This window comes from Ranitomeya variabilis, chromosome 1, assembly GCF_051348905.1.
Source record: "Ranitomeya variabilis isolate aRanVar5 chromosome 1, aRanVar5.hap1, whole genome shotgun sequence".
Classification (NCBI taxonomy): domain Eukaryota; kingdom Metazoa; phylum Chordata; class Amphibia; order Anura; family Dendrobatidae; genus Ranitomeya; species Ranitomeya variabilis.
The window spans coordinates 218,151,794-218,173,012 of NC_135232.1; the positions used below are offsets into that span (position 1 = coordinate 218,151,794).

The following is a 21,219-nucleotide window of genomic DNA, read 5'->3' on the forward strand; positions in this document are numbered from 1 at the left end:
GACATGATATGAGACATGGTTTACATACAGTAAACCATCTCATATCCCTTTTTTTTTTGCATATTCCACACTACTAATGTTAGTAGTGTGTATGTGCAAAATTTGGGCGCTGTAGCTTGTAAAATAAAGGGTTAAATCGCGGAAAAAATTGGCGTGAACTCGAGCCTTTTTCCCACGCTCGAGTTCATATGAGGACATCCAGCAGGGGGCGCATCACCGCAAATCAAGGTAACTACAGGACATTCCCCTGCACTCCATTCATTCACAACATTTTACAGACAGGAGCGTGTGCATTAGCACAGCTCCTGGCTGTAAAATGATTTAACCCCTTCAGATGGATTTACATCGTGGGACTGACGGAACGACGGAAGATATGGAATATTGTTGTTTGTTTTGTTTAACTTTGTTTCAGGTGACAAGGGTCTTCAGGTGGATTACCAGTATAATAAAATATTAAAACACCCTGTGTCTTTATTTCATTAAAATACTTTTAAATAATGTGTGTGTGTTTTATTAACCATTTCGTAGTAGGATAAGATGACGCCTCTCCATTATTAACCTGGCTTAATGTCACCTTACAATAGCAAGGTGACATTAACCCTTCATTAGCCCATATCCCACCGCTACACGGGAGTGGGAAGAGAGTGGCCAAGTGCCAGAATAGGCGCATCTTCCAGATGTGCCTTTTCTGGGGTGGCTGGGGGGCAGATGTTTTTAGCCAGGGGAGGGCAATAACCATGGACCCTCTCTAGACTATTAATATCCGCCCTCAGTCACTGGCTTTACCACTCTGGCGGAGAAAATTGCGCGGGAGCCCGCAATTTACCATGTAAACCATGTCTCATATCATGTCGGGTTTGTGAAGGAGAAATGAAAAGCCGGCAATTGAATTACCGGCTTTTAGGATATCTAGCGCTGAATTAAATATAAATACAGTATATATATATATATATATATGTGTGTCTCAATGATATATATATATATATATATATATATATATATATATATATATATATATATATATATATATATATATATATACATATATACATACTGTATATATGTTTAAACGAACATTTGAGCCGAAAAATCCATTAGATGTTGGTTTTGCAAGCCTGCGAGAAAATCTCGCCATACGGATGTCACACGGATAATTTGATGCGAGGAAATCGCATCCTCGCACTGCACACGGATCACTGTTTTGGAAACATTTGTGCGATTCTCGTTCGTGAAAAACAGACCGTTTTTTAATACGTTATGTGTGTCCCCGGCCTTATACTGACAAACTGTAAAAATGCAGGCAAACTGTTGGATGAGCTGTGTTTTTGAGCAATGAAGGGGGTTGTCTGAGAGCCCCAAATATTACACTTGCTGCAGGAAAAGTATTAAATGCGCCTGCTTCAGCCAGTCACTGGCGTTTGTGCCACTCATTTCTCCTTCTGCAATGAGCAGGTTTGCAGTTGTATGTGATGTTTGTAAAGGTAGTCCGCATTTATCCGCAAGATAAATAGACATGCTGCAGTCTAGAAAGACGCGCCGCATGTGCGTATACGCAGGTCTGCCATAGTGGAGATGGGATTTCATAAAATCCCCTCCACTATGCTGTAACATCTGGCCGCTGCAGATGTACGCAGCCTCCAGTACGCAGCGTTTCCTGACCGTGGAAACATGCCCTTACAATCTACACCATGTTCATTAGGCTTCTTTTACACTTGCCATGTTTTTGCGACCACAAAAACGGGCCACAAAAATCACGGCAAGTGTAAAAGAAGCCTTAGGCTATGTGCACACGTTCAGGATTTCTTGCAGAAAATTCTGGAGAATTCCGGACATTTTCTGCAAGAAATCCGCAAGAAAACCGCGTGCGTTTTTGCCGCGGTTTTGACGCGTTTTTGCCGCGGTTTTGACGCGTTTTTGCCGCGGTTTTTTCTGGACACTTCCCAATGCATTTTAAGTGGGAAATCCGCAAAAAAACCGCAAAATTAATGAACATGCTGCGTTTTTTACCGCGATGCGTTTTTACCGCGGAAAAAAACGCATCATGTGTACAAAAAGTGCAGAATTCATTAAAAATGATAGGATGCATAATATAAGCAGATTATTTGCGGTTTTATAGCGTTTTTATAGGGAAAAAACGCGAAAAAAACGCGAATAATCTGCAACGTGTGAACACAGCCTTACTCTGATTTTTTTTCTAGAGGGCTCACTTTCACCAGCGTATACATCGGATGAGTGCAGTGTTATTCCACAGGGCAGTCCTGATGACCTTTTTTTTTCACTGACGGAATCTGTCGATAAAAAAAAGTTTCAGCGTGCCGTGATTTCACTTTAGAATCAGAAGCCACTGACACAAGTTTATGGGTGCATGGAAAATTTCGGACTGCACTCAGATGACACTCCGATTTCTGCAGGCTCGCAGAATGGAGAAGATGGGGAAATTTTGTTCTCCATCTTCCCCTCACAGTGTGCTCTGGTACTCTCATCTGAGAGAATTGTGACACGCTATGCTGGCACCCAGATCAGACTGTAATCAGAGGTTGATCATCATGTGATTTGCATAATTGGCCCGATTTTCCTTAATGAGAGAATATACGGCCCTCTGACCGGAGAGTGTGTAAAGGCCGTAAAATACTCCATTCAACTGTATTTCTGGCAGCTTTTCAGTGGTTGTTGTCAGGATTTATGGGCAGAATGGTGCCTAAATTTGGAACACATAAACGTGGCCTTAGGGTATAATCACATGCAGCAGACTAGTTGCGTTAATCTCTCGGAATATCTCATTCCTCTGAATTGGACTTGCAGAAATTCTTGCATTTTCCATTGAAGCAACCCCATTCAGACGAATAGAACAATGTTAAGATACTTGATGTCTTTGAATGCTAAATCCTCCTTTTTTATTTTAGGACAGAGGAGGTTGATGTAGAGATGCAGGTGTCTTCTCCTTCAGATCCAGCTCCACAGAATCCCCACAGTGGCAGCACTGATTCCATTAACCAAGGTTTGTCCTTGCCGTGTGAGTAACATGTCCAATTTCGGTATCATTACCTAGATAGATTCCACCAAAGCCTGATTCAAACATCTGTTTATTTATTTATTTGTGTCTGAGAAAAAAAAAAAAGTGTTTCTTCATTGTGCTGGATTTTCATAAATTTTTGGTCCATGTGTCTGTTTTAACCATCAGTGTGGCTTGTATTGTTCACGTATGCAAAAATGAAAATGTTTCCGAGTTTCTCCTACCCACTAAGAAGAAAAAAGGGCCAGCACTTGGGCGACATTCCGATAACGTCCGAGTGCTATCTGCTTTTTTGTCCCCAGACCTAATAATTTGAGTGGGCTACTTTGATCCACAAATTGGATAAAAAACGGAAGTCTACTTTTTTTTTTTTTCAGACAATCGCTCTGCAAAAAAAATGGACATGTGAACAGTAGTATAGTTTATCTATAGTTAGAAAAAAAAGGCGATCAGCTCACCCTCTAGTAATATGGGTAGATCCACGTAGAAGCCAATGGTGGAGAAAGGACGTACATCTATCCGGCATCTGGGCAACTAGATTCTGACCAGTGCGGTCCTTAGACTGTACGTGTTATAGCCGTGAAAAACATGGGTAGCATACATACTGTATGTGAAACACGGATGTCTGAATGAGGCCTAAATGAACTGTAAAGGGAATGGGTACAAGGTATATGAATTTAACCACTGTTCGGAATTTGTACTTATTTCCTCTGTTTTTATGGGAGATTTTGGGGGAGGAGGGTGTTTTGGTTTTTTTGGTCCATTCTCCCTGTAGTTTCTCTATTTACCTTATATACTCGAGTATAAGCCAACCCGAGTATAAGCCGAGACCCCTAATTTTGCCACAAAAAACTGGAAAAACTTAATGACTCGAGTATAAGCCTAGGGTGGGAAATGCAGCAGCTACTGGTAAATTTCAAAAATAAAAATATATACCAATAAAAGTAAAATTGAGACATCAGTAGGCTAAGTGTTTTTGAATATCCATATTGAATCAGGAGCCCCATATAATGCTACATAAAGTTCATGATGGGCCCCATAAGATGCTCCATACAAAATATGCCTCATATAATGCTCCATAAAGTTTATGATGGGCCCCATATGATGCTTCATACAAAAATATGCCCTATATCATGCTGCACAAAGGTTGATTAAGGCCCCATAAGATGCTCTATAGAAAATGTGCCCCATATGATGCTGCATAAAGGTTGATTATGGCCCCATAAGATGCTCCATAGAAACATTTGCCCCATATGCTGCGATTAAAAAAAAAAATAAAATGACATACTCACCTCTTGTCCTGAGCAGGCGGGGACACCGACACTTGCGTAATTCACCTGTCCCCGTTCCAACGCCGCGTGCTGCTCTGTCTTCCGTCTCTCTGCAGTGACTGTTCAGGCAGAGTGCAGCACGCACACTAAACACGTCATCGCGCCCTCTCACCTGAACGTCACAGCCAGGAGACGCAGAAGACGAAGCGGCGCGCGGCAGTGGAACAGGGACAGGTGAATATCGCATGGCTCACCCTCCCCCATTATACTCACCCTCCCGGCGCGGTCCCTGCTTCTCCGATGGGGTGGCGCCGGCAGCTTGTTCCCTTGTTCAGCGGTCACTGGTACATTAAAGTAATGACTATGCGCTCCACCCCTATGGGAGTGGAGTCGCGTCCATATTCATTACTTTAATGAGCGGTACCACGTGACCGTTGAACACAGGAAGAGCTGCGGACCAGTATTCATCTATGGGGCAGCTCACATCAGCGTATTTTTTCTCAGCCATTTTCAGTGTGAGAGTGAAATCGCATTATGCTGCAATTGTCACTGACACTCGGCCGATGTGCGACAATGCACATCACTCGGTTATCATCTGAATGATGTGCGTTATACGCTGACCCTGGCAGTGGAGGAGATGGAGAAAGTAATTTCTCTGTCTCCTCCGCAGCTGTGCTCCGCTCCGCTCTGTGCGAGAGAATCGGACCACAGACGCATGACACTCGGCTCCCCCTCGCAACAGAGCAGGAGCAGAGGGTCATTAGTATATCCCATCCAATGCTCTTGCATCACATGCCATACACTCGTCTGATCCCAGCCTAAATGTGTTAAAATGATTATCTACAAAAGGGAAATATTTGGAAGTTGTAGTTCTTCATCAAACTGTGATTTTATCAAAATGACAGCAAGCAGCTCAGTGGGTGATACATTGCTAGAATCAGAGTCTCTGCCCCTACATTATATTGCTTACAGATGGGGTAGAAAAAGCCTGCTGACAGATTCCCTTTAATGGCGTGTTCTAATGGCCAAGTAAAAAAATTCTGCAGCAGGCTCGGCTGCCAATAGTTCATGAAAAGAGAAAAGGGAGGTGGCGCTCACCGTTCTTGTTAAAAGACTCTTTAAAAACATGGAGCTGGGGAGAAGTGTGGAGAGCAGGATGAACAGCCGGCGAGCTTTTTGCTCTGATTGTTCTTCAATAGGTCCTGAAACGCAATCAGCGTGAAACGGCCATCGTCCGTTCATCCTGCTCACCACACTTCTCCCCAGCTCCATGTTTTTAAAGAGTCTTTTAACAAGAACGGTGTGTGCCCCCTCCTTTTTCTCTTTTCATGAACTATCATCATGTGTATTTTCCTTGGTGAGCACCCAGTCCTTGCTACATACAGGTGCTGATCCATTTGACTGTGCAGGTAACTTGTATAGCAGCATTTGATGTTGGTGCCGGTTTTGCTCTCCTTCACCCATATCGACTGTCAATAGGACTTGCTAGTATTATGGAACATAACGGAGTAGTTATGCTACATATACCGTACTTTAGTGTACAGTACCCAACAATCCTCGACCAATTTATGTAATCCGCACCTCTGCACAGCATTATTGCCCCATGCATATGGCATTTATGAGCTTATTTATATCACTTATAATAATAGTTTAAAGGGTGCTGTATAAAGTGGCTAATATAAGAAGACCCCAAATGAATAAAAATTAACTTTTAATAAGTAGATTTAAAAATGCTAACACACAAAACAAACACACCACACGAGCCAAAAGAATGGTGCATGGTATGTAACCCTATAGAGACAATGCCTATCCTGGTGCCTGCCTTCCAGCGGAGGTTGGCACCCTAGGAGCTTCAGAATGCAATAGGTGTCTCCACTCATCGGCGGCTGTCCCTTACTGCCCGGAGCAGCCCTATATGAGTGATGGCAGCCAACAAGCACAACAGATCAATTGTGGGTGCCAAACCGGCTGGCCCACTAGGTAAACACAAAGATGCATTACATAAGAAATAAAATGTAGATGTGGATAGGCAAAAAATGGTATACCTAGACCACTAATATTGATATGAACCGATAAAACAAATTGATAAAAAGAGACCACAAAATGTGACTTTCAACTGTCTCCTGATAGCTGAGCACCTGCTTAGACAGCCGAGGTTGGCACCCTACTTGTCAGCGGATTTGGCGCCCTTGCTCCTCAGTGGCTGTCCCTTGGAAACCCTGCAGATCTATTGGTACATTGCTAAAAGAGCCTGAAGACCCACCTCTTCCGACAAGCCTACAACCTGCAGTAACCACCGATCGACCAATCGCTGCATGACCAGCTCTATCCTCACCTACTGTATTCTCACCCATCCCTTGTAGATTGTGAGCCTTCGCGGGCAGGGTCCTCTCTCCTCCTGTACCAGTTATGACTTGTATTGTTTAAGATTATTGTACTTGTTTTTATTATGTATACCCCTCCTTACATGTAAAGTGCCATGGAATAAATGGCCCTATAACAATAAATAATAATAATAATTGGTAGAGAAAAAAACTTACAAATCAGCTAGACTGCAGGGAAAATATGCAGACCTGCCAAGGGTGTACTAATGTAAAGCAGAATCTGATCACTGCAGCTAGGATGTGTAAAAGGGAATCTAGTAGACCATGGTGATGTAATAACCTTATTTATCCAGCCATCAGAGATAAGGCCAGATGATAAATCAAAATGGCATAAGGTATTCAGCCTTAACAGTGAAAGAGACAGTCTGGGAAACATAAAGATGGTACTTATCCAGATAGAAACATCATGACCTCCACACGTTTCGCCACAGGGGATCATCGGGAGGTGAGATAAATTTGATTTATGTTCTGGCCTTATCTCTGATGGCTGGATAAATAAGGTTGGTTAGCCAGGCATCAGGATAGGCATTGTATCTATAGGGTTACATACCATGCACCAATGAAAAGTCTGCGCCGAAAGGATTAGCTGTTGTCTTCCCGTGGATGGCGGTCAAGTATACGATATTCTTACTCCTCGGCAGAACCTGTCTAGTAGGTGCAGTGTCACTCAATTCACTTGAGCTGCGACGCCGTGCCTACCATACGGGTTCTGCCTAGGAGTATGAATATTGCATACTTGACTACCGTGCCCTGGGCAGACAATGGCAAATCTTCAGATTCACAAGTCTGCAGTCACACAGTGACTGCAGACTTTTCCTTTTAGATCAGACAACCCCTTTAAGTCATGAGCGCCTGGAAAGAATTGCATAATTTTTACAAAAATGCAATCAATGCAGAATTTTAACTGATTTAAAGGAGATAACATACCTTAATTGTTTTTGAGATTTTGCCGCTAAGCAAACACATTCAAACTTCTTATGGAGCCAGGATGGGTCTTTCATGTATTTTAGGGGTTCCTACATAACATAATTCCTTGTTTTTTGGCATAAAGGGCAGTCAGCACTTTTATTCTGATGGATATTTTACAAACCATGGGCATATCTATAGCCCCAGTAGCTGATGTGGGGCAAGAGGATGAGGAAGCCCACTCAGGTGGGTGCATGTTATCTAGAACTGCTAAATTGGTTGTCTGATGTATGGCTCTTTAATTATTCCTCATGCTGCTGCTTTAGCTTCCTGTCATTAGGCGGTGGGAGCCCATCCTTCTTTGCTATGGGTTTCTATTAGTGATGAGCGAGTATACTCATTGCTCGGGTTTTCCTGAGCACGCTCGGGTAATCTCAGAGTATTTGTTAGTGCTCGGAGATTTCGTTTTTGTTGCCACAGCTGCATGATTTACGGCTGCTAGACAGGCTGAATACATGTGGGGATTGCCTGTTTGTTAGGGAATTCCCACATGTATTCAGGCTATCCAGCAGCCATAAATCATGCAGCTGAGGCGACAAAACTAAATCTCCGAGCACTAAGAAATACTCGGAGATCACCCGAGCGTGCTCAGGAAAACCCGAGCAACGAGTATACTGCCTCAACACGAGTTTCTATGGGTTTTCGTTATGCTTTTATTCTAATCCTTTATGTGTTCCAATATTCATTCTTCTCAGGTGCCGCCGTCTTTGTGCCTCCAGAGCAGTGCTGCCACAAAACTGACCATTTTTTATCACCATATCCGTGGTTTCATGGACCTATCTCTCGGGTCAAAGCAGCGCAGCTCGTTCAATCCCAGGGATTTGAGGGACATGGAGTCTTCCTTGTGAGACAAAGTGAAACCCGCAGAGGGGAATATGTCCTCACATTTAATTTTCAAGGCAGAGCTAAGGTAATGACATCTGCAAGACTTTATTCATACAGATCTAATAAACTTAACACACGGCAACCGAAGTTGTGTAATTATGGAAATCACAGGATCGATAAACATGTCAATGATAATGAAATGATAAAAAAATTGAAACAAATATTTCAAAACATCTTGATTTGTTGATTATCGAGTATGAGCTCCACACAAAGAAATACACAAACTTACACACCTTGGCATGCCATCAGTGAGGTGATTAATGGTTGTATGATGAATGTTCTTCCATGTTAGAGATGAGCAGATCGATTCACGGGACTCCAGTCTAGTGGCCAGGTACCAGTGACCTGGACCAGAGTACCACAAATCAATCCACTCATCTCTAAAGCTAAATGCACTTGGGTATGCAAATCATCAAGATCCACTGCTGGCAGCTACCTTTGCAATGACGACTAATGATATCACAGATGTGCTCGATGGGAGACAAGTTCAGAGATGCTGCAGGCCATGATAGTAAGTTTAGGCTGCTCACAGTAGCACAAGCAACACGCGGTCTGGGGTCGTTGTATTGAAAAACAGCACCTGGGGCACGTTGGAGGAATGGCCATACAATTGGTTCCACGATCAAATCCATATAAGGCCGACCTGTTAGTTCATCTGAGACTAGATGGGTCTAATTACCGTAAGGTATGTCACCAAACACTATAATCATGGAAATAGGACTGATGTGATGTTCCCTCGTGAAGGCTTCTTTATGTCGCTACCCAAGTGGTCTTATCAGATTTGAAGAATGACACATAATGATCCATTTTGTACTGCAAGTGAAATTAGTCATCACATACCGAGCTTAACCCCTTCGCCACCTTTGGATTTTCCATTTTTGTATTTTCGTTTTTTGCTTCCCTTTGTTCCAGAGCCATAACGTTTTTATTTTTCCATCAATATAGCCATATGAGTGCTTGTTTTTTGTTTTTTTGTGGGACGAGTTGTACTTTTGAACGACACCATTGCTTTTACCATATAGTGTACTGGAAATCCAGAAAGAATTCAAAGTGCAGTGTAAATGCAAAGAAAGTGCAATTCTACAACTGTTTTTTTTTTACCATGTTCACTAAATGCTAAAACTGACCTGCCATTATGATTCTCCATGTCATTACGGGTTCGTAGATACCAAACATACATGTATAGGTTATTTTTTATTTAAAGGGAATCTGTCACCTAATTTTGGGCCCATAAACTGCGGCCACCGCCATCAGGGGCTTATCTACAGCAGATGAGGGCAGAGCAAAGTACTGCAGTGCACAGGCGCCGGGTAAGGTCAGAGAGGCCCTGCACACTGCAGTACTTTGCTCTGCCCGCAACAAGGCAGATAAAGTACGCCTGCGCAGGAGCCGCGACAGGAAGCAAAGAATAGGACGACCTCGCATGAAGATGGGAGGCGCCGGACCGCGACGCCCATCGCATTGGACTGCATCGGGACCGCTCCCCAGGTGAGTATAATCTAACTTGTTTTTCTTATCTTTCAGGTTAGATCGGGGGGCTTATCTACAGCATTACAGAATGCTGTAGATAAGCCCCTGATGGCGGTGACCGCAGTTTATAGGCCCAAAATTAGGTGACAGATTCCCTTTAAGTGGTAAAAATAAAATCTAAAGTTTGTAAAAAAAAAAAAGAAATGGCACCATTTTTCTTGACCTGGGGCTGGGTGAGGGCTTATTATTTGCGCACCGAGCTGACGTTTTTATTTATACCATTTTCTGATATATACCGTATATGATTTGATCGCCTGTTATTGGATTTTATTGCAATGTTGTGGGACCAAAAAAATGCAATTATGGCATTTTTATTTTTTTTTACGCCGTTTACCAATAAAAATAACTACCGTATTTTTATATTTTGATCGAGAATTTCTGAACTCGGCAATACAAAATATGTGGGATTTTTAATAATTATTTTATTTTAAACGGGGCAAAAGGGGGTTGATTTGAACTTGTATTTTTTTTTTTTTAAATATTTTTAAAAACATTTTTTTTCTACTTTTTACTTGCTTCAATAGTCTCCATAGGAGACATAAAGCTGCAATCGTCTGATCGCTTGTGCTGCACATGCTATGTGTAGCCGAAATGCTCATCTACTATGAATGCCGGCCCCTTGGCGGCACTAAGAGCAGACCGGCAATGACAACCACAGGGATCTCCTGCAGACTGCGGGTTGTCATGCTAATTCATTGGCGCCCCGTGATCATGTGGGTCTTATGACGGATGCACTTCCAGCGGGGCTATGTTAAGTGCCGCTACTGCAAAGACACTTAGCACTCGCATTGATGTATTGAACAGGAAAATATATATTTATTGTAGAAAAATCCAGAGAAAAATAAAGAGACGTTTCAGTCAAAACAAGACCTTCATCAGTTTTCTGAAAGTGGTAAAACTGTATGTTGCAGCATCAGGTGAGAGTCTGCGTTTTGAGTCTGTGCGCTGGATACCGCAAACTCTCACCTGATGCTACAACATACAGTTTTGCCACTTCCAGAAAACTGATGAAGGTCTTGTTTTGACCGAAACGTCTCTTTATTTTTCTCTGGATTTTTCTACAATAAATATATATTTTCCTGTTCAATACATCAATACGACTGCCAAGTGTCTTTACAGTGTAACCGACGGTTTTGGATCCTACTTGTGCACCTTTGTCTCCAGAAGTGCTGTGTCTACCATCAAATGTTAAATGTTGTTGTCGTAGTTTTATTGCAATTCCAACCGCAGCTCTTAGGGGCACATGTCAGCTGTTGAAATCAGCTGTCATGTGTTTCTGGAAACGTGGGCTCAGCGTCGGAGCCCACATCAAATAGGGGGAGGCAGACTATAACATACCTATACATCATAGGTCGTTAAGGGGTCAAAGTATCAAGCAATGTCTACACCATCCACCTGAAGGCATTTGCTCGACATTGTGCTATAAGCCAGATGTCCAACATGTATATTTCTTTGACTTCACGCCACCGCTCTCAAAGGCTATGATGCTGAAGAGCAAAACAACAATGGAGGCTGAAATGGAGGTCTGTCTTCCTCAGTGTTGAGTTTTGCTTTTATCTTGGACGCAATGATAGCCGTAGATTGGTTGGTGGTTTGAAGACCACATGGGCATCGCCACAAAGAGGCCTTCAGGAGGGAAACATGAAAGTGTCCCAGGAACCTTATTTCAACATGACAGTGCCAAGATCCATGTTGCTTGTGCTACTTTGAGCAGCCTGTGTGATCTAAATGTGCTACCATGATCTGCATTGTCTCCAAATTGTGTACATCTGGGACGTAATTGGTCGGCAATTGCACAGGAAGCTGCCAGCAGTGCATTTTGATTACTGGCATACCCAATTGCATTCAGTGTGGAAGAACGTTCCTCAGATAATCTAATTGGAAGCATGCAAGTGCGCGTATTTCTGCGTATGGCACTCATACGCAATACTGAATAAATTGAGATGTTTTCAAAAAATTTTTTCCATTTTTTCATCATTTGCATATCATTAACATGTCTATCCATCCTGTGATTTCCCTGTGTCAATTGCTTATCGGTATTGCAGTTTCATTGTTGAGAAGTGTAGAAATCAATGAATCATCTCCAGCCTCTTATTTCTTATATTCCAAATTGCAGCTGTAAATCCCATTTCTGAACATTGTTAGCAGATAGAACATATTCTAGTTGCATATTTCATTGATGGGGTGTATGCATATACACGTGTATATACACAGTAGTGCTTGAAAGTTTGTGAAACCTTTAGACTTTTCCATATTTCTGCATAAATTTTACTTCCATCTGCGTGAGATGTTCGCACAAGTTCTAAAAGTACGTAAAGAAAACCTCATAAATCAAGTTAGTCAAAACTATTAAATTTTGCTATTTTTTAATGAGAAAAATGATGCAACATGACATGAGATGTCTGTGAGTGTCAAACGTCTGTGAACCTTGAAGATTAGCAGAAAATTTGAAGGTAAAATTAGAGTTTGGCATTTTCAATCAATGGGATGGCAATCATGTGTTAGTGGTTGACCTGTTTTACTTAAATTCAGGGATCTATCAAAGTCTAATGATCACAACACATGTTGGTAAAACCAACAGAGAAAGAAAACCCAAAGTAATAGGTCAATATAGGATGTAGTGAAAAATTATGTAAACCTTAGTTGATGATTGATTTTTCTGGTCTATGATATTTTGGTGTTACCATTAGTGTTGAGCATTCCGATACCGCAAGTATCGGGTATCGGCCGATATTTGCTGTATCGGAATTCCGATACCGAGATCCGATATTTTTGTGGTATCGGGTATCGGTATCGAAACAACATTAATGTGTAAAATAAAGAATTAAAATAAAAAATATTGCTATACTCACCTCTCCGACGCAGCCTGGACCTCACCGAGGGAACCGGCAGCGTTGTTTGCTTAAAATTCGCGCGTTTCCTTCCTTACGTGAAGTCCCGGCTTGTGATTGGTCGCGTGCCGCCCATGTGGCCGCGACGCGACCAATCACAGCAAGCCGTGACGTAATTTCAGGTCCTTCAGGATTTTAAAATTACGTTCCGGCTTTGTGATTGGTCGCGTCGCGGTCACATGGGCGACGCGACCAATCACAAGCCGTGACGTCACAGGAGGCAGGACAAGCGCGCATTTTAAAATGCGCGCGTGTCCAGCCTCCCGTGACGTCACGGCATGGGCGACGCGACCAATCACAAGCCAGAACGTAATTTTAAAATCCTGAAGGACCTAAAATTACGTCACGGCTTGCTGTGATTGGTCGCGTCGCGGCCACATGGGCGGCACGCGACCAATCACAAGCCGGGACTTCACGTAAGGGAGGAAAAGCGCGAATTTTAAGCAAACAACGCTGCCGGTTCCCTCGGTAAGCTCCAGGCTGCGTCGGAGAGGTGAGTATAGCAATATTTTTTATTTTAATTCTTTCTTTTACACATTAATATGGTTCCCAGGGCCTGAAGGAGAGTTTCCTCTCCTTCAGACCCTGGGAACCATCAGGAATACCGTCCGATACATGAGTCCCATTGACTTGTATTGGTATCGGGTATCGGTATCGGATTAGATCCGATACTTTGCCGGTATCGGCCGATACTTTCCGATACCGATACTTTCAAGTATCGGACGGTATCGCTCAACACTAGTTACCATATTATATTATCTTTGATTTTTTAGGTGGATTCTATTATACACGATCAAATTATATAAAACAAATAAATGGCTTTATTAAGATATCAAACAGGAAAATTCCATAAATAGCATAAATAGAGTATAAATAATTCTCACTATGGATAACCACATATATAGTATGCAACAAAGGTGAATAAAGCAACTCTGTTGCTCATGGACAAAAAATGATTAGCAACAGAGAAAATAGAGAATATGACTCTTATATCCTAACACTGCTGATCTACAGAGATATTAACCAACATAAATGTATAAAGATGTTATATCATATAACAAATATCCCATATGATGTCAATCTACAGGACCGCTACACATCACCTATCGTAAGTATGCATGATCACTTATTACACCATAAGTCTTGCCCCGAATACGGCATCAGTAGGCTCAATCTTATGAGACATGCTTAATTTGAATGGATGTATCAATTACCTGCGGCCATCGCAGTATAAGGATAATGGTCACAAGGCTGCACCTCGACGCGTATTTCGCTGTCACCGCAGCTTCGTCAGGATGTAGACAGTATTGTGTGTGGCGTCTCTTGATATAGTGGCTGTAGTTACCCGGGTGTCTGCAGCTGTAGCGGCGCATCCCCGGCATGTTATCGCTTGGTGATGAGAGTGGCGCTCAAGGATAACGTCTTCCGGTCACATGATCCGGTCAGCTGACCGGACCCGTAACCAGGTCAACGCGATGCCTGTATAGAGCGCTGGCACTCACACCGAACAGCAGCGCATGCGCAGGTCGCGCACAAGTCTGCAAACACAAAAGCACCTAACATGTATATGTATCCCAGAAATGATGATCAGTAGTTTAAAAGTAAAATCTAAATAGAGTTTACAAGGGCGCAACTCTATTTAGATTTTACTTTGTTTTATATAATTTGATCGTGTTGTGACTTCACTGTCTCTGTTGGTAGTAGTTACTTGATTGTGAAGAGGATCATAGTAATTTTTATAGAGGAGCTGTTTTGGTGAGATTCTATTATACAACCTGCAGTGCTTCTTTTTTATCATACTATGTTTTAAATTTATTCACACCATTGTTTTATCTGGATGTGCCCTGTTGTGAATTAGACTTTTTGGCTCCCTCTTGTGGTCACTAGTGGTATGACTCTGGGATTGTCTTTTTTTTGTTTGGCACTCACCTGGGTCGTTAGTCCAGGGGTGTCGCTATATTAACTTCCTGGATCCTTAGTCCAGTGCCTGGCATCGTTGTAATCAGATCCTTCTGTTGCTCCTGTCTGCTGGTCCTGGCTCTTGCAAAATTAAGCTAAGTCTTGCTTCTTTGTTTTTTGAGTTACTTGCTTTGCTACTATTTTTGTCCAGCTTGTACTAAATGTGATTTTTGACCTTGTTGGAAGCTCTAGGGGGCTGGTGTTCCCCCCCCCCCCGGCCGTTAGACGGTTCGGGGGTTCTTGAATATCCAGCGTGGATATTTTAATAGGGTTTTTGCTGACCATATAAGTCATCTTACTATATTCTGCTATTAGCTAGTGGGCCTCTCTTTGCTAAACACCTAGCTCATTCTTATGTTTGTCTTTTCCTCTTACCTCACCGTTATTATTTGTTGGGGGCTTGTATCCAACTTTTGGGGTCTTTTCTCTGGAGGCAAGAAAGGTCTTTCTTTTCCCTTCTAGGGTTAGTTAGTTCTCCGGCTGGCGCGAGACGTCTAGAACCAACGTAGGCACGTTCCCCGGCTACTTCTATTTGTGGTGCTAGGATTAGATATATGGTCAGCCCAGTTACCACTGCCCTATGAGCTGGTTTTTTGTGTTTGCAGACTTGGTATTGATTCCTGAGACCCTCTGCCATTGGGGTCATAACAGTATGCCAGGCCTAACATTGAATGTTTAATGCATTGCAGAAGTGGGATATAAGAAAGGAAATTCTGAATTTTTTTTTTTTTTTTTTTTCCTCTCTTCCTCCCCTTTACCTCTGAGTGGCTTGAGCTTGCTGCAGACATAAATGTCCAGACCTTGATTACAAGTGTGGACCAGCTTGCTGCTCGTGTGCAAAGCATACAAGATTTTGTTACCAGTAGTCCTATGTCTGAACCTAAAATAGCTATTCCTGAACTGTTTTCTGGAGACCGATTTAAGTTTAGGAATTTCAGGGATAATTGTAAATTGTTTCTATCTCTGAGACCCCGTTCATCTGGAGACTTAGTTCAGCAAGTTAAAATTGTTATCTCTTTTTTACGGGGCGACCCTCAGGATTGGGCTTTCTCGCTAGCGCCAGGAGATCCGGCATTGGCAAATATTGATGCGTTTTTTCTGGCGCTCGGATTGCTTTACGAGGAACCCAATCTTGAGGTTCAGGCAGAAAAAGCCTTGCTGGCTATTTCTCAGGGCCAGGATGAAGCTGAAGTGTATTGCCAAAAATTTCGGAAATGGTCCGTGCTTACTCAGTGGAATGAGTGTGCTCTGGCCGCAAACTTCAGAAATGGCCTTTCTGAAGCCATTAAGAATGTGATGGTGGGTTTCTCCATTCCTACAAGTCTGAATGATTCCATGGCGCTGGCTATTCAAATTGACCGGCGTTTGCGGGAGCGCAAAACCGCTAATCCTCTGGTGGTGTTGTCTAAACAAACACCTGATTTGATGCAATGTGATAGAATTCAGACCAGAAATGAGCGGAAAAATCATAGACGTCAGAATGGGTTGTGTTTTTACTGTGGTGATTCTACACATGTTATATCAGCATGCTCTAAACGCCTAACAAGGGTTACAATAGGTGGACCTGAGGAAGGAGACAGACGTCTCCGAAACGCGTTGTTTATTCTTTTGGTCCATATCACCATCCGTACTCACACCCCTCGTCACGTGCGCGGTCACGCTGCATACTACGGCTCACAGGTCCTGCGCAGGCGCCGATTGCACCACCCGCACCGGAGGGGGATTCGAGTTGTCTCCACGTGATTGCCGCGCTGTACACAGGGGTTGAACGTTCTGTCACCGGCCCAGGCAGTAAAGCGGCATCTGGAGGATTTCTTTTAGCAGCATATCTCCATTCAGGATGACTGTCACTTCCCTTATGGATTCACATTAAGGGTAAGAACGCAACATTTTCTTTGACCAGGCGTGTATGCTGGTCCACCTATTGTAAATCGGATTTTAAGTATACTAACACAGCCTTTAGTTTATATTATTGCTTTTTTCCTTTGCTTCAATCATTGTGGGGAAGTTGTACTGACAGGCAGTTATACCAGCGCAGGTACTGATGTATACATTCTTATGTATACATTTATTTAATATTATTTGTATCATTTACAATCTTTGGTGGTGATTGTTGTACTCGCTGCAGGCAAACTGCCTTGTGACTTATAGCGCCACTCATAGTTATTTACTAGTGCCTAACAAGGGTTGTTAGTCCTGTCGCCATTGGTAATTTGCAACCTAAATTTATTTTGTCTGTGACTTTAATTTGCTCATTGTCCTCTTACCCTGTTATGGCGTTTGTGGATTCAGGTGCTGCCCTGAGTCTTATGGATCTGTCAATTGCCAAGCGCTGTGGTTTTGTTCTTGAGCCGTTGGTTAATCCTATCCCTCTGAGGGGTATTGATGCTACGCCATTGGCGGAAAATAAACCGCAGTTTTGGACACAGGTAACCATGTGCATGACTCCTGAACATCGGGAGGTGATTCGTTTTCTTGTTCTGCATAAAATGCATGATTTGGTCGTTTTGGGTTTGCCATGGTTACAGACTCATAATCCAGTCTTGGATTGGAAGGCAATGTCTGTGTCAAGTTGGGGCTGTCAGGGTATTCATGGTGATTCCCCGCCGGTGTCTATTGCTTCCTCTACTCCTTCGGAAGTTCCTGAGTATTTGTCTGATTATCAGGATGTGTTCAGCGAGTCCAGGTCCAGTGTTCTGCCTCCTCATAGGGACTGTGACTGTGCCATAGATTTGATTCCAGGTAGAAAATTTCCTAAGGGAAGACTATTTAATCTGTCTGTACCTGAGCATACCGCAATGCGTTCGTATATCAAGGAATCTCTGGAGAAGGGGCATATCCGTCCTTCCTCTTCCCCTCTTGGTGCGGGATTCTTTTTTTGTGGCCAAGAAGGACGGATCTTTGAGACCTTGTATTGACTATCGGCTTTTGAATAAAATCACTGTTAAATTTCAGTATCCTTTGCCTCTGTTGTCAGACTTGTTTGCCCGAATTAAAGGTGCCAAGTGGTTCACCAAGATAGATCTTCGTGGTGCGTACAACCTTGTGCGCATTAAGCGAGGAGATGAATGGAAAACCGCGTTTAATACGCCCGAAGGTCATTTTGAGTACTTGGTGATGCCTTTTGGGCTCTCTAATGCTCCTTCAGTGTTTCAGTCCTTTATGCATGATATTTTCCGGAAGTATCTGGATAAATTTATGATCGTTTATCTGGATGATATTCTGTTTTTTTCTGATGACTGGGACTCGCATGTAGAGCAGGTCAGGATGGTGTTTCAGGTTTTGCGTGAGAATGCTTTATTTGTTAAGGGCTCAAAGTGTCTCTTTGGAGTACGGAAGGTTCCCTTTTTGGGGTTTATTTTTTCCCCTTCTGCGGTGGAGATGGACCCAGTCAAGGTCCGTGCTATTCATGATTGGACTCAACCCACGTCAGTTAAGAGTCTTCAGAAGTTCTTGGGTTTTGCTAACTTCTACCGTCGTTTTATTGCTAATTTTTCTAGCATTGCTAAACCTTTGACGGATATGACCAAGAAAGGTTCTGATGTTGCTAACTGGGCTCCTGCAGCCGTGGAGGCTTTCCAGGAGTTGAAGCGCCGGTTTACTTCGGCGCCTGTTTTGTGCCAGCCTGATGTCTCACTTCCCTTTCAGGTTGAAGTGGATGCTTCTGAGATTGGGGCAGGGGCCGTTTTGTCGCAGAGAGGCCCTGGTTGCTCTGTGATGAGACCTTGTGCCTTTTTCTCAAGGAAGTTTTCGCCTGCTGAACGGAATTATGATGTCGGCAATCAGGAGTTGTTGGCCATGAAGTGGGCATTTGAGGAGTGGCGTCATTGGCTCGAGGGTGCTAAGCATCGTGTGGTGGTCTTGACTGATCACAAAAATCTGACGTATCTCGAGTCTGCTAAACGCCTGAATCCTAGACAGGCCCGCTGGTCATTGTTTTTCTCCCGTTTTGACTTTGTGGTCTCGTATTTACCAGGTTCGAAGAATGTGAAGGCTGATGCTCTTTCAAGGAGCTTTGTGCCTGACTCTCCGGGAGTCGCAGAACCAGTTGGTATTCTTAAAGAGGGAGTTATCTTGTCAGCCATTTCTCCGGATTTGCGACGTGTGTTGCAGAGATTTCAGGCTGGTAGACCTGACTCTTGTCCACCTGACAGACTGTTTGTTCCTGATAAGTGGACCAGCAGAGTCATTTCCGAGGTTCATTCCTCGGTGTTGGCAGGGCATCCAGGAATTTTTGGCACCAGAGATCTGGTGGCTAGGTCCTTTTGGTGGCCTTCCTTGTCACGGGATGTGCGGTCGTTTGTGCAGTCCTGTGGGACTTGTGCTCGAGCTAAGCCTTGCTGTTCGCGTGCCAGCGGGTTGCTCTTGCCCTTGCCTGTCCCGAAGAGGCCTTGGACACACATTTCCATGGATTTCATTTCAGATCTCCCGGTGTCTCAGGGCATGTCTGTCATCTGGGTGGTATGTGATCGCTTTTCTAAGATGGTCCATTTGGTACCTTTGCCTAAGCTGCCTTCCTCTTCCGATCTGGTTCCTGTGTTCTTTCAGAATGTGGTTCGTTTACACGGCATTCCTGAGAATATTGTGTCTGACAGAGGATCCCAGTTTGTTTCCAGGTTCTGGCGATCCTTTTGTGCTAGGATGGGCATTGAGTTGTCGTTTTCGTCTGCCTTTCATCCTCAGACTAATGGACAAACGGAGCGAACTAATCAGACTCTGGAGGCTTATTTGAGATGTTTTGTTTCTGCGGATCAGGATGATTGGGTGACCTTCTTGCCGTTGGCTGAGTTTGCCCTTAATAATCGGGCTAGTTCCGCTACATTGGTTTCGCCATTTTTCTGCAACTCTGGTTTCCATCCTCGTTTTTCCTCGGGACATGTGGAGCCTTCTGACTGTCCTGGGGTAGATTCTGTGGTGGATAGGTTGCAGCAGATCTGGAATCATGTGGTGGACAACTTGAAGTTGTCACAAGAGAAGGCTCAGCGTTTTGCCAACCACCGCCGCGGGGTGGGTCCCCGACTTCGTGTTGGGGATTTGGTATGGCTGTCTTCTCGATTTGTTCCTATGAAGGTCTCCTCTCCTAAATTTAAGCCTCGCTTCATCGGTCCTTACAAGATATTGGAAAACCTTAATCCTGTGTCCTTTCGCTTGGATCTTCCTGTGTCGTTTGCCATTCACAACGTGTTCCATAGGTCTTTGTTGCGGCGGTACGTTGTACCTGTGGTTCCTTCTGCTGAGCCTCCTGCTCCGGTGTTGGTTGAGGGCGAGTTGGAGTACGTGGTGGAGAAGATCTTGGATTCTCGTCTCTCCAGGCGGAGGCTTCAGTATCTGGTCAAGTGGAAGGGCTATGGTCAGGAGGATAATTCCTGGGTGGTTGCCTCTGATGTGCATGCGGCCGATTTAGTTCGTGCCTTTCACGCTGCTCATCCTGATCGCCCTGGTGGTCTTGGTGAGGGTTCGGTGACCCCTCCTTAAGGGGGGGGTACTGTTGTGAATTAGACTTTTTGGCTCCCTCTTGTGGTCACTAGTGGTATGACTCTGGGATTGTCTTTTTTTTGTTTGGCACTCACCTGGGTCGTTAGTCCAGGGGTGTCGCTATATTAACTTCCTGGATCCTTAGTCCAGTGCCTGGCATCGTTGTAATCAGATCCTTCTGTTGCTCCTGTCTGCTGGTCCTGGCTCTTGCAAAATTAAGCTAAGTCTTGCTTCTTTGTTTTTTGAGTTACTTGCTTTGCTACTATTTTTGTCCAGCTTGTACTAAATGTGATTTTTGACCTTGTTGGAAGCTCTAGGGGGCTGGTGTTCCCCCCCCCCCCCCCCCCCCGGCCGTTAGACGGTTCGGGGGTTCTTGAATATCCAGCGTGGATATTTTAATAGGGTTTTTGCTGACCATATAAGTCATCTTACTATATTCTGCTATTAGCTAGTGGGCCTCTCTTTGCTAAATACCTAGCTCATTCTTATGTTTGTCTTTTCCTCTTACCTCACCGTTATTATTTGTTGGGGGCTTGTATCCAACTTTTGGGGTCTTTTCTCTGGAGGCAAGAAAGGTCTTTCTTTTCCCTTCTAGGGTTAGTTAGTTCTCCGGCTGGCGCGAGACGTCTAGAACCAACGTAGGCACGTTCCCCGGCTACTTCTATTTGTGGTGCTAGGATTAGATATATGGTCAGCCCAGTTACCACTGCCCTATGAGCTGGTTTTTTGTGTTTGCAGACTTGGTATTGATTCCTGAGACCCTCTGCCATTGGGGTCATAACAGTGCCCTTCTTCTTATTTCATTGTATGATTAACGCACACCAGCTGCTTGATTAATAAAGTTT

General features: G+C 43.6%; 1 protein-coding gene across 2 annotated transcripts in view; it reads left to right on the forward strand.

The window, feature by feature from the left end:
- SH2B3 (SH2B adaptor protein 3) overlaps positions 1-21,219 on the forward strand; it is a 309,724-nt gene that overhangs the window by 252,091 nt on the left and 36,414 nt on the right. Inside the window, exons 6-7 of one of the 2 annotated variants that reach the window (XM_077292566.1) lie at positions 2,904-3,013; positions 8,330-8,544. In XM_077292566.1, the coding sequence (XP_077148681.1) occupies positions 2,904-3,013; positions 8,330-8,544 (325 nt within the window). The remainder of the gene's footprint in view (positions 1-2,903; positions 3,014-8,329; positions 8,545-21,219) is intronic. The other variant, XM_077292573.1, reaches the window with a different exon arrangement.